The sequence below is a fragment of the Panulirus ornatus genome, chromosome 3 (assembly GCF_036320965.1).
Source record: "Panulirus ornatus isolate Po-2019 chromosome 3, ASM3632096v1, whole genome shotgun sequence".
NCBI lineage: Eukaryota > Metazoa > Arthropoda > Malacostraca > Decapoda > Palinuridae > Panulirus > Panulirus ornatus.
This window is the reverse complement of record NC_092226.1, coordinates 2,278,421-2,292,584: the sequence shown is the minus strand read 5'-3', so window position 1 is coordinate 2,292,584 and position 14,164 is coordinate 2,278,421. Positions and strand designations below refer to the sequence as shown.

Genomic DNA, 14,164 nt, shown 5'->3' with positions numbered 1-14,164 from the left:
CTTTTTTTAATAAATTCAACTGCAGTACCATCCAAACCCACCACCTTGCCAGCTTTCATCTTCCGCAAAGCCTTCACTACCTCTTCTCTGTTTACCAAACCATTCTCCCTTACCCCTCTCACTTTGCACACCACCTTAACCAAAACACCCTATATCTGCCACTCTATCATCAAACACATTCAGCAAACCTTCAACATACTCACTCCATCTCCTTCTCACTTCACCATTGCTTGTTATTACCTCCCCATTAACTCCCTTCACCAATGTTCCCATTTGTTCTCTTGTATTACACACTTTATTTACCTTCTTCCAAAACATCTTTTTATTCTCCCTAAGATTTAACGATATTCTCTCACCATAACTCTCATTTGCCCTCTTTTTCAACTCTTGCACCTTTCTCTTGACCTCCTGCCTCTTTCTTTTATTCATCTCCCAATCATTTGCATTTTTTCCCTGCAGAAATTGTCCAAATGCCTCTCTCTTCTCTTTCACTAACAATCTCTTCTTCATCCCACCACTCACTACCTTTTCTAATCTACCCACCTCCCACCTTTCTCATGCCACAGACATCTTTTGCGCAAGCCATCACTGCTTCCCTAAATACATCCCATTCCTGCCCCACTCCCCTTATGTTATTTGCTCTGACCTTTTTCCATTCTACACTCAATCTCTCCTGGTACTTTCTCACAAGCTCACTTACTCTCATCGCTTGCTTCACCTTAACATTCTCTACAAATCTTCACCATTGCCTCCAGAAGATAATGATCAAACATCCCTCCAGTTCCCCCTCTTAGCACATTAACATCCAAGTCTCTCTTTCACGCACCTAACAATCAACACATACTCCAATAATGCCCTCTGGCCGTCTCTCCTACTTACATACGTTTATTTATTTTTTATTATACTTAGTTGCTGTCTCATGCGTTAGCGAGGTAGTGCAAGGAAGCAGATGAGAGAATGGCCCAACCCACACACATACACATGTATTTATTTGATTTATTATACTTTGTCGCTGTCTCCCGCACACAAATCTACAAGCTCTTCACTATTTCCACTTACAACACTGAACACCCCATGCACACCAGTTATACCCTCAACTGCCACATTACTTACCTTTGCATTCAAATCACCCATCACTATAACCTGGTCTTGTGCATCAAAGCTGCTAACACACTCACTCAGCTACTCCCAAAACACTTGCCTCTCATGATCTTTCTTCTCATGACTAGGTTCATAGGCACTAATTATCACCCACCTCTCTCCATCCACTTTCACTTTTACCCATATCAATCTAGAGTTTGCTTTCTTACACTCTATCACATACTTCCACAACTCCTGCTTCAGGAGTAGTGCTACTCCTTCCCTTGCTCTTGTCCTCTCATCTACCCCTATCTTTACTCCAGGACATTCCCAAGCCACTCGTCCTCTTTACCCTTGAGCTTCATTTCTCTCAGAGCCAAAACATCCAGGTTTCTTTCCTCATCTTGGTTACATCCACTCACATTTGACACCCCAATCTGAGCCTTCAAGGAGGATGAGCACTCCCTGCATGACTCCTTCTTCTGTTTCCCTTTTTAGAAAGTTTAGATACAAGGAGGGGAGGGTTTCTAGCCCCCCGCTCCCGTCCCCTTTAGTCACCTTCTGTAACATGCAGGGGATGCGTGGGAAGTATTTTTTCTCCCCCAGTGTTATAATTGATAGGTATGCAAAGGAGAGACTGTTAGATGGGAATGTGTTCATAGGAGCAACTGGTGAGATGTCTGATCACTTTTTTTTTGATGTTGAAGCCTCCAGTCAAAGACAAAAGTCCACATCAAGGCCAGGCCTTAATTGAAATATTGAGGGAATTATGAAAAGGAAAAAGAATAGACAAGGGAAAGTGTTTAAAATTGTTTTAGAAAGTGAAAAACCTGTCTTTTGAAATGTGCCAGGTCATGATTATTGGGAAAGACATAGAGGGTAGAGTGTTCCAGAGCTTCAGCATGTAGGAAAAGAAACAGGTCTCAAAATGGCTCACCCTTGAGTTGCTGATGGCCATACAATAATTATGTGATGCAGCAAAGTAATACCTATAGAAGAGGGAAAGTGAACCAACATTGCAGCATAGGACAAGGGGGTCAAGTTTGGAAGTTAGCATGTGACAGTTTATGAGGCGGACTGCTTTTGACTCAACTCTTTCAACCTCAAATGTGAGAGCAATACTCCATACAAGGATGAATGAATTCCTTGTATAAACAGAGCACCTATTCAGAAGAATAGAAATTTCAACATCTAAAGAGGACATGCAGTTTCTTAGAGGCAGACTTATCTATTCCTGTAATGTTGGGTTTACAAGGAAGAGTGGAAGTTACAGTAAAGTCAAGTATGTTCATTGAGTCAAAAGATGCATTTACAGAACCATCAAAGGAGAGATGAGATTTTTGATGAGTTTTTGTTAGAGATGGGTAGAACCTGGGTCTTGGAGGCATTAAACATAACAAGATTTTGTGTACCCCTCTGAATATCCTGTCCGACTCTGAGTTTATTGAGGAGGCTGTGTCAAGAGTAGATGCAGATCGAGTGAGAGAGGAGGGAGCAGAATTGAAGGATGTGGATGAATGCAGTGTTGAGTAGTCAGGATATGAGTGCACTGGATTATTTGTTAAGAGGAAATTGTTGAAAAATGGAGATAAAGTGTAGGGGATAGGACAGAACCTTGAGGGACAGTGCTGTTGTTGGAGAAAAGGAGGGGAGGCTGATCCTTCAACAACTACAGAGATAGATTGACCAGAGAGGAAGCTCGATATGAAGGAGCAAAAAAAGGGAGGGAAGCCAAAAGAGGGGAGCTTAAGAGGTGAGACCCTGATGCAACACCCTGTCAAAAGCCTTAAATACATCAAGGGCAACTGCACGTATGACTCCCCAAAATCTTTCAGGGATCATGACCAGACATTAGTAAGATAGGAAAGAATATCACCTGTGGATTTCGCCTTATGGAAGCCATACTGGTTATGAGAGAGAAGACTGTGATTTTCGAAGTGTTTAAGGATATGGGAGTTGAGGATGGATTCAAAGACTTTGGAAATGGTACATGTCAAAGCAATAGGATAGTTAGAGGGATCAGAATGGTCACCCTTCTTAGGGATGGGATGTATTGATGCATGCTTTCAAGGAGAAGGAAAAGCTTTGTTTTTTAAACAGAAACAGAACAGATGTGCAATCATAGGTGCAAGTTCAAAGGCACACTCTCTCAGTACATGGGGATGGATATCATCAGGACCATAAGACATGCTTGTGTCCAGAGAAAGAAGCACTTTTTGAACAGTTCTAAAAGAGATTACAGGAAGGGGCATAAGATTAGGAAGAGGAGCATCAGGGGGTGAAGGAATGTTAGAATCATGCAAGGTGGAGTTAGAGGAGAAACAGGAACCAAAGAAGCTGCTTTGTTTATGGGATAGACAGCTATAGTACCATCAAAGTGGAAAAGTGAAGGGAAGGTAGAGCAACAGAAGTTGTTAGAGATGCCCATAAATAAAGACCAGAAAGACTTTGATGTGAGTGGTAGACCACCTGTGACATGGGCAAATAGGGTGGAAGAATACTGGAGGGAGAGAATTAGTGGAAGAATGCTTGGAATGGTGTATGCAAGGGAGGCAAGTAAGGACAGGGATAAGTGTAGACTCTTTTGCCATGGGAGTTCCTGGAAGGAACAGGCATCAGAGATATAGATAGATAGATAGATACACAAAATCTTGTTAAGTTTAATGCCTCCAAGACCCAATTTCTACCCGTCAACTCTTGTCTCTCCCTTGAGGGATCTGTAATTCCATCTCGACTCAATGAACATACCTGGTATTACTGTAACATCTACTTTTTCGTGAAAAACCCACTTTATGGGAATAATTATGTCTGCCTCTAAGAAACTGGGTGTCATGTTTAGATGTCAAAACTTCTCTTCTGAACATTCGCTCCATTGTTACAAGGGATTGATTCATCCTTGTATGGAGTACTGCTCTCACATTTGGGGTTGTTCTAGCTCTGCATCCTTACTTGATAGAGTTGAGTTGAAAGCAGTCTGCCTTATAAACTTGAGTTCCTTGCCCTATGCTGCACTGTTGGTTTACTTTCCCTATTCTATAGGTATTAGGTTGGTTTTTGCTCCCAAGAGCTGTCTGCTTGTGTGTCACACCACTAGCTAGACCATACAATACTCGGCAAGCTGCTGTGTCACATGATTATTGTGTGGCCATCGGTAACCCAAGAGTGGGCCGTTTTGATACCTGCTGCTTTCCCTACATGTCGAAGCTTTGGAACTCACTATCCTCTCATGTCTTTCCCAATGACTTTGACGTGGCACATTTCAAAATATAGGTTTTTCACTTCCTCCAAAATTTGTAAATACTTTCCCTTGTCTTTTCTTTTTCTGTTTCATAATTCTCTTTATTTCAATTAAGGCCCAGCCTTGATGCTTTTGTCCATGACTGGTGCTTGAGAGAGAGAGAGAGAGAGAGAGAGTGTACATCAGAAGTGGAGGGAATAAGGAAGAGGAGGAGACCAAGCATAAGAAAGAAGAATGGAGTGAAAGATGCCATGAGTTATTGGGAACATGAACATGCTGGAGTATGTGAAGCATGTATGGGATAGAGCTTTTTGGAGTGACATGATACACGATAGATGACTTGCTGTCAATTGGGTGAACCACATCATATGAAATGGCCAGGGAAGGACTTTGCTTTGGTTGGGGGGCTTTTGTTTCGGTGAATCATACATTACAGCAAGAATGTGGATGGGGGAAAATGAGTGTTGTTTCTTTGTCTTTTCCTGATGCTACTTGTTGATGTGGGAAACAGCAGCAAATATATATATGAAAAATGATGTTTTTGCAGTATATGCTATAATAGTGTGAATGACTCTGAAGTCTAGTGGGGACAGTATGAGATTATTTTTTTAGATTTAGGTCATTGATAACTTTCCCTTGAACTTTGACCTGGACCCATGTCAGTAACTGTAGATGCTGTAATTTAATGAAAGTTTGATGTCATATCCTTCAGTCAGATCTGAGGTTAGCAGTGCAGCAACCTAACCTAGGGAAATGGGCATCTTAACTCTCCTTCCAGGTTGTGGGGTTTGGGCTAGGAATCCCAGGTCTGTAGACTTAATTCTCAAAAATGCTCTCTAAGTGCACATGATCTGCCTCATGTAAATGGAAGATGAGTTGAATGTTTTGAATGAAATTCTCATGTCTAATGTGTTACAAATATTTGTTTTTATTTCACTTGAGCCAGTATTGATGTTTATTTTATGAATCATTTTGTTTTTCAGATGGGTTTTACTTACTAAGTTGTGTACGAGATGATTCTCTGAAAATCTTAGACCTTAGAAAAAATCAAGTTGTAAATACATTCACGTAAGTGTTTCAGTTATTTTCTCCTTCCTCTCTTTTCATTTAGGAATTTATGAAGATTTCAAGTAATGAATGTTTAATGTTTATCTTTATGATGAAAAAACTTTGTATGGCAATAAACTTGTTTTCCTTCATTGAAGCCATATTTTGGAGAGTGAAGGACCTTTATTGAAGCCATATTGTGTGGAGTGAAGGAATTACCCTTTCTCCCAGTGATTGTTCTTTATTTGCATCACATTAACACAGCTACATTAGTTGATGTCCTCCCCCAAATATTCTCAAACATTGCCATTTTCCTGTCCCTGCCTTTTATTTTCCCTAACTTCTCAATGTGTTAAACATCCTTCCTGCTGTATCTCTCCTTATTAATTACATGATGAGATGAATATTTTTTCATTAATTCATTTTTTTTTTGTACAAGCACAAGGTTATTGCCTCTCTTATTTGACTTATAAACCAATGTGGAGGATTTCTTATTTCTTTTATGCATTGTTGTTAGGTCCCTGACTCTTGGAAGTGAGCAAATGATTAATAGCCCAAGTGCTTTGTGAATATTATGCATGCAGTGTCCTGTTTTGAATGCTCTTAATTAGAGATAGGTGAACAAAGAACTTAATTGAAGCATGTTGATAGTGTACTTATGGAAAGTGCCCTGTCAGGAAGAGCATGTTAGATCAGAAGCAAGGAATGATTTGGTGATTTACATCCATGGCTATCTATATCTTTATCTATGTAATGGCCCAAGTCTATTATGAATATTGTGCATGCATTGTACTGTTTTAGATTCTCTTAGTTAAATCGATAGGTGAACAAAGCACTTAATTGAAACACATTGCGCTAGTGTATTTGTAGACAGTGCTTATTCAGAAAAATCATTGCTTGTTAGATCAGATGTACGGAGGAATTCACATCTAGTGATTTATGTCTATATTTGTCTATTTCTCTAATGCCTGTTCCAATTAGGAACTTTCTCAAGGGGTTGGTCATAGGAAAAGTCTCCACAACTGATGAATTACATAGCTGCTTCTTAATCTTTAGTGCCTCACCCTTAACAGGCCACTGACATGGGGTAAATCTTATTCATTGTTTCCAGAGATTCCTCCTTAATGTTCCTGCCTTAAGATCCAACCTACTACTTCTACCCAGTGCTCCTACTTAATGTTCCTGCCGACTACTTCTACCCAGTGCTCGTACTTAATGTTCCTGCTGACTACTTCTACCTAATGTTTCCCCCAATGCTCCTGCCTAATATTCCTACCTACTACAACTATCTATTGCTCCTACCCTTTTGCTAGAAAGTTGGGCTAGCGCATAACGTTCACTGCAGGAAAATGTAAAGCTACAAAGAATGAGTTGTGTGAGCTGAGTGCTGTAATGTGTTACATGTGACGAGGAGAGATTGTATGTCTGTGGACAGAATATCAGCAGGCCACATGTGCTTGAGAGAGAAAGAAAAGACAGCTACCTGGGTCAGAGGAATGCAACTTGACCTTGACAACAGCTAATTAAGCCAGTAAGTGACATGATTATGCAATGATCTCTTTATCAATGACAGGTGAAAATGAATCATTAAGACTTTATTTTATTTGACATCTTAAACCACTCTCTTGACCTTGTATCCTTGTTCTGTGCATGTGCTGTGATACATGTTATCATGGATACATTAGTATTATGTAGCAGGTGAGGAGGGCAATGCAAACAAACCAGAAACAGCTCCTGAGACTTACTGAGTTGTCTAGTAGTCCAGCCCATGTAGCATCAACATGGCCATGGCTACCAAACAGTTGTTTGAGTTACAGAAGTTACAGTATCACCAGTTAGCCAAACTCAACAAATATGATATGATAGCATATTAGCATCCAGAAAGAGGAGGGAGAGCTTGCAGCGATCATTAGAAGACTTGATTAGGTCGTGAAAGAAATGTAGATGTTAAATGATATAATTACATCCCCCAGTAGCCAGATAAAGATGAACTACGTTGAGCTTAAGTTTTGGGTAGATAAGCAGGCAGAAATCATATTGAAGCAACAACATTTCTTAGAGGTGCTGGATTGAAAGGAATGTAAGGCCAACATTATCATGAGCATGAGGCACTGGATGGTTCTATGACAACTTGTGAAAAATCAACAAAATCTGGTAAAAGATTGGGGTGGATGTGAGTGGTACACACCATAGGCTTGGAGGCAGTAGTCAGTCTGGGGAGTCTGCGACTTCCAGATGCTGCCCCATCCTCTTTATGATGGTTGATAAGAATCAGTGCACCGCTATCCTGGACGATGCTAAATGTCTGAAAAGCTATGGTGATAACTACCTTAGGATACACATATAGAAAGGTATCCAACAGAATGTCAGGAGGGAGTGGTGTCGGCTGTGCGATGTTGAGATGATGGAGTAGAGGTGGCCTGAGAACGTCAGGCGTGTTATCTGTCTAGACACCCAAGAACACAAGTTGTACAGGGATGTGGCTGTCATTAATAATTGGGACCACACAGGTTTTTAAGCTAATTGGGACCCCATAGGCTTTTAAGCACCATAGCAAGTGAGCAACTTGAGAATAATATCTTGGAGCATTGATAAAGAAATTAGAAAACCTTTATGTACAGCAATATACTTTCTGATTTTCTTTTCTTTTTTCTTTCATACATATTCGCCATTTCCTCTGTTTGTGAGGTAGCATTAAAAACAAAGGACTGAGCCTAAGAGAGAATATCTTCACTTGTCTTTCTTCTCTGTTCTTGCTTTTGGGAAGTAAAAAAAAAAAAAAAGAAAACAGGAGGGGAGGATTTCCATCCCCCTGCTCCCTCCCCTTTTAGTTGCCTTCTTTGACACATAGGGAATACATGGGAAGTATGCTTTCTCCCCTATTAGTGAGGTTAAGATGCCTCTGCCCATGTTGTCCCACAGATATGTGATGTTCGGAAGTAAAGTGGTTTTCTTTGCAGATAATAGGGGGATGTTAGTGTGTGTTAAAACTGGTTGTCTTATTTGGTGCATGTTATCCACATGGGCATGGGGATCAAGTGTGGTTGCAATTCTGTAATATACAAGGAGTATTGTTTGGTTTCTGTTATATTCCTCCATGTGATTCATGATACTATTCTCATAATTTATATGCATCAATTCAGGGAACATTTTACTTTAGATTTATGCTTAATGGATATGTCATAACTGGCAATATTAATGAGAGGTTTGAATTGTCATAATTCTGAACTATTATCTCCCATATGCATTGATAATTCTTTTTTTGTGATTTACAATCTTAAGTCCTATACTAAACATTTTCTGGTAAAAATAGGTATCAGATTTAGAAGTGTCATGTCTCAGACACTGATGAGCCATTTGAGTGATTTTTCTGTGATACAGCGAGGTGATTATCTCTCCAATCATACCCCCATCATGGTAACATTCACCAATACAAGTATTGATTTAAATGGCCTCCTGTCCAGGGCATTCATTGCTTGAAGATCATGCTATTCTCCCTAGTAATACTGGAGAGACGAGATTGCATAGGAAGCCATTTAGATTTAACAGAAATGATCAGGAAATGTTTGTAAACAGTATTGCAAAAATGGACCCAGTTGATGAAAATTTAGATATTGATGATTTTGAGTGCAGTATAGGACACACTGTGCAGAGCAATATGTGTATGGGTAAACAGGGAGTGGAGCAGGGTAGTGTTAATCTGGGTAGATGGGAGAGGCTTCTAGATGATGTAGATGATGCCAGGGTGTGGAAGGCCATTAATTGGAAGGATGACTTTAGTGTTGATAGACATGATGATATCTTGATCCTCGGTGGGGGAGAGTTTGAAGCTCACTTTGAGGGTGCCCTGAGTCCCCCGGACTTACCTGATCATGATGAAGGTGATATGACCACTTATGTCACCAATCCTGTCCTCAATAAGCCCATCTCGCTTGTTCAGGTGCATGAGCAATTGAGGAAGGTGAAGCATATTATAGTGTCTGGGCCAGATGGGCTCTCCCTGGGCGTGTTTTCACTCCAGCCAGCACAGGATATTATCCATAACAAACCTATTTAATTATATTTTTTCTCTGCTGTGAACCTGCATTCATAGATAAAAGCTAAAGCTTTTATGATCTTTAATAAGCAACTAGAACCATGGATTCAGAAGTGAGTCATAGGATGGGTGAGGGAGCAAAGGCTCTGGGAGCACTAAAGAATGTGTGGAAAGAGAGAGAGTTATCTGGGATGGCATAAGTGAGTATGTTTGAAGATATAGTAGTCCTATCATTAATATACGGATGCAAGGCACATAGGAAAGTTTGGATAAGAAAAAGGTTTCCTACTTTTTTGGTGATCCCAACACAGAGGCTGGATTCTGAAAAAGAAAGACTGGGTAAAAAGATGGAAATGAAAAATTAAAGTAAATGATTAAGAACTGATTAGGAGGATATTTACTGATGAAAATATCCTTGAAGTGTTTGTTTGACTTTGTTTTGAAGGTATTTATTTTATTCATTTTGCTTTGTCGCTGTCTCCCGCGTTTGCGAGGTAGCGCAAGGAAACAGATGAAAGAAATGGCTCAACCCACCCCCATACACATGCATATACATACACGTCCACACATGTTTTTTTGCATTTACAACATCTAGAGGTAGCTTATTCTAATGTTCTAGTAGTATGCAAGTAAAAAACTTATGCTTACGTTGCTGTTACATCCCCTTCCTTTTACTTTCATACCTTACTTTTGGTCATTGAATTTATTCCTAAAGTGAAGAAATTTTTGTATATGTTGACAGATATTTAGTATTTTGAGAGCTTAGATATCCTCTTAGTCTGCTCTTTTTGAGAGAAAAATTTTGTGTTTGCATCGTTCCTAACTAGGCTTATTTCCTAGTAAATGAAATGTTTGATTTTGGTCTTTGAATTCATTCTATTTATTTATCATCTTGGATCAGGGCAAGAGAGTAAGATATTGGAAGAATATCGAAAAGCATGTATCTGTGCAAGATGGGTGGGAGTTAGTTCTAGATAATGCTAGCAGAAATATAAAAAGATACAATAGTAAGGAATTTTTGTATGAATTGATTAATATGGAAGAGTTTATGGTATATCATTTATGTTGGTGAGTTTCCACAGTGGTGATGGCTTCCATGTAGGAGCAGACTACACAAGAGCAGCATTTTCACCAGATGCTAGCTATGTTGCAGCAGGCAGTGGTGATGGTACTGTCTATATATGGAATGTTAACTGTGGCAAGCTTGAAAGGACTCTGAGGGAACATACGTGAGTAACTTATGTAACAGTAATCTTATAATGATAAACCTTATGAAACTGATTCTTAAGATTTTTATTGTCAGTTTTATGCATTTTTTTCTATTGTAGAAATAACAATTTCTGTAGTATGACAATTGATCTATATGTAATCTTAAGATATTTTTCTTGCAATACATAGCCTGAAATTAACTTGCTTGTATTAGCAGCCTTGCATGCACATGATATTTATCTATTGTTTTTAATTACATGACTATAAAGATTTTATTGCAGGAAGACAAGTGTTGTAACTTCAGAACTTATGAACAGCACTTGTGGTTTCTCTGCTTCCAGAGCTGGATTCAATCCTGCACTTGAGTTAGATCCCGCAGCATGCTAGAACTTGTAGGATGGTACTCATAATGGTTTGTCTATGGGTGGTTGCTCTTTTATGCCAAGATCATGGTGTACAGAACACCATTATCCTCATATGCTAGGAAGGATGCCATTTGAGATGGCAAGTGTGTTCAGGGATTTTGTTTTCTTGAATAAATTCTTTATTTTTTCTCTCCTTCATAGGGCCTGTGTCGTCGCATGCACCTGGCATCCGAATGGAAAATCACTTGTGTCCTGTGATCGAGCTAAAAAAGTCATAGCTTGGTCAGATTTTTGAAATACTTAAGAAAATGTATTTTGCCTCCTGGTGCTTGAACCAGTGATGTTTTTTGAGTTTTTGCATCTGTGATAGAGGAAACCAAATCCTAGGTTATGCTTAAGTTCTCTCATATCTTGCTACAACACTGCCACTGCTATGTAAGATCTAATTAATGAGAATGTTGATATTGAGTCATCTGCACAACATTATCAGTTTTATGATAAATTTCTGGCTTTGTGCATGAATAAGATTCTCATTAAGTGGTTCCTAAGTAGCTGATGTGCACTATTATGTATGTAGTATAAAGAACAAGGTTTCAGGATACCATTTTTTTTGTAAAATTTACATAGATTTTTACTGAACCATGAAAAGATGTTTCTTGTCATTTGAAATTGCTGCAAATACATAGAGATATCCATATGAAATTTTTACTAGACTTCAAAAATTTCCTGTAAAAATAGTCACATCTAAGAATCCCTTATAATAGGTTTTATAAACTTATAATCCAAGTATGAAAATATATATGTACATAGAGAATTGTTATATTAGTTTTTATTTATTCTGATTCATGGGTTTTCACACCATCCTTAACTCTCTTATGAATTGTTTAAATGCCATTGTTTTGAATGCAAGGAATAGCCCAGTGTTTACCTTTGTTCATGCTTATTTTCCTTTATGGCAGTTAAATGTACTATTTATCAGCAGTTAGTTATTCATCATCATTGCCATGAATGCTATTTGTATGAACAGGTCCTTCTCTTTATCACAGTACTCATGGTACTTTCTGATTCTTTTTTTATCATCCAAGTGAATTTAAATTCTATACTCTCGTACTGCAGTTCAAACCCAGCATTTTTATTCAATATCTCTGTTAAAGTATCTGTCATTTAAACTGAGTTCCTTAATCCACACATCTTGCTTCTTATATAATGTACAATGATTGCTTTGTTTGTTGGCAGGGGAAGACAGTTATCCTTGCCTTTGTGTTCCACAATATTTTCCAGACATAATTCCACTTATTGATCTTCATTTAGTTGATGTATATGTTTTGTATGCCTTTGTTTTGTTTTGAACATTTGAAAGGATTTATTCTCTGTTTACAGAAATAAATGCCTTTTACCATAATTATATTAACTTCCATATGATCAAGCAGTTGTATACTTAGAGAATCTATATATGTATAAGACGTTACTTTGCGTACTCATCAGGTTTTGCATATAATGTTTCTACAAACAGATTTTTGAACTGGATCTTATGTATAAAAAGTTTCCATTTTTATTTATCCTTATACTGACATGTTTGCTCACACTAAAGGGAAATAAAGGAAAACTTAGAAAATCCCATGATGAAAAACGTTTTTTGTTGATTTTGTTTCATATGAACTTATCATAACTGTAATTTGTAGTTCCAATAGACATTTTTAAATCATAGAAAAGTTTGTGATCTTAATGTTTTTTCAGGAGTGATTTCAGAGATGAACTTATGTCCAAAAGTACTGAAAAGCTAGTATATTGCATTTTGTACTTATTTCGTTTTACAAAGCTATATTATTCTTGTTTTTTTTAGATGTAATATTAACTATAGTTGCTTCTGTTTTCTTCTGTGCGCTGTGTGCTGTACCTCAAGTTTGGTATGATGAATCATAAGCTTGAATATGAATGACAGTGAAGAAATGTGAGGGTGGAGATGAGTGACCCGTTAGCATAATGAAGACTGCATGGGCCACAGTGGATATTAACAGGAGTTTTGATCTTTTTGGAATACACTAAACTCTTGGTATTTTGTGATTTCATTTTTGTAAATCTGATGCCTCTGTAATGTTACTTGTGATGGTATTTCATTCATAGACGACCTGTCACAAGTTGGATCTTACAATGAATGGTTGAAACCCATTATATAAAGTAAGTATGGAAAGTACACTCAACAAAAAAAAAGTATCTTTGCCTTTAAGGCACAGTATAATACAACCGAAAAAGAGGTTTGACAAAAGTTCCTGGGTCTGGCCCTTTGTTGGTAACCCTGTTTTCTATATATAGCAACAACCATAACTGCTGTTGTTCATTACTATAATCTTTTATTATGATGAAAAATTACGTTTTGTCATTACATAAGCAATTAAGTACGATGTAATTCAGGTTATCATTCATTTAATGAAAATCCACAAATGCAATGGTGTGTTGGATATGTCACGATGTGCTATTTTCCTGTTGCTTAAGGCCACACACTGAAGGGAAATAAGAGCTACATGTTGCCTTCAGAGTTTTCATATTAAATGGCATGACTTTGACATTGATTAAGAACATCAAGTTTGCATGTGTTTTATATTCTGAATGGCATGCTTTGAGAACTCAGGAAAGGAGAATAGCTTCTTCAGTTTTTGGATTTTAGGTCTGCAGTAACAATTCCTGGAAATTAACCTATGCCTCCAAATGAATGCTAAACTATATAGAATGTATGAATGATTAGAACATTAAATATATTACCTATTTATCCTGACCTCGGTCCTTTTCGTTATACTTTATATTCTTGAAAGGCATCTCATCTTAAGAGCTGGAAATGTTTCTTAATATGAGTCGAACAACTACCTAAGGTGAGAATTCTTATATATTTCTTCAGAACAAATCACAATGTATTTTTTTATTTCTTTTTTTTTAATGTCATACATCATCATGATTATTAAAAAAATGCATCGTGCAATCATTACTGCAGGAACCAAACCAGCCAAAACAACTTAAGCAATAGTGTTTATTTTAAAATCCACCAGACCCTTGGGTAAAGATAATTTTCTTTTAAGTGTACATGAAACAGCTTAGCCTAAGAGCAGTACACCACATTGTCATCTGATTTACTTTAAATGATGTTCAATGAAAGCTGGTCTGAAAATGCAGTGATCAGGACTTCAGGTAGTGATT

The 14,164-nt window shown here is 37.9% G+C and overlaps 1 protein-coding gene across 2 annotated transcripts in view; it reads left to right on the top strand.

Annotated features, from left to right (window-relative positions):
- The window catches only part of Atg16 (Autophagy-related 16), a 111,995-nt gene extending 98,246 nt beyond the window's left edge, over positions 1-13,749 (top strand). The window contains exons 11-13 of one of the 2 annotated variants that reach the window (XM_071682747.1): positions 5,302-5,386; positions 10,484-10,630; positions 11,177-13,749. In XM_071682747.1, coding sequence (XP_071538848.1) covers positions 5,302-5,386; positions 10,484-10,630; positions 11,177-11,270 — 326 coding nt within the window. In that variant the 3' untranslated portion in view covers positions 11,271-13,749. The remainder of the gene's footprint in view (positions 1-5,301; positions 5,387-10,483; positions 10,631-11,176) is intronic. The other variant, XM_071682754.1, reaches the window with a different exon arrangement.
- The last annotated feature ends 415 nt before the right edge of the window (positions 13,750-14,164 follow it).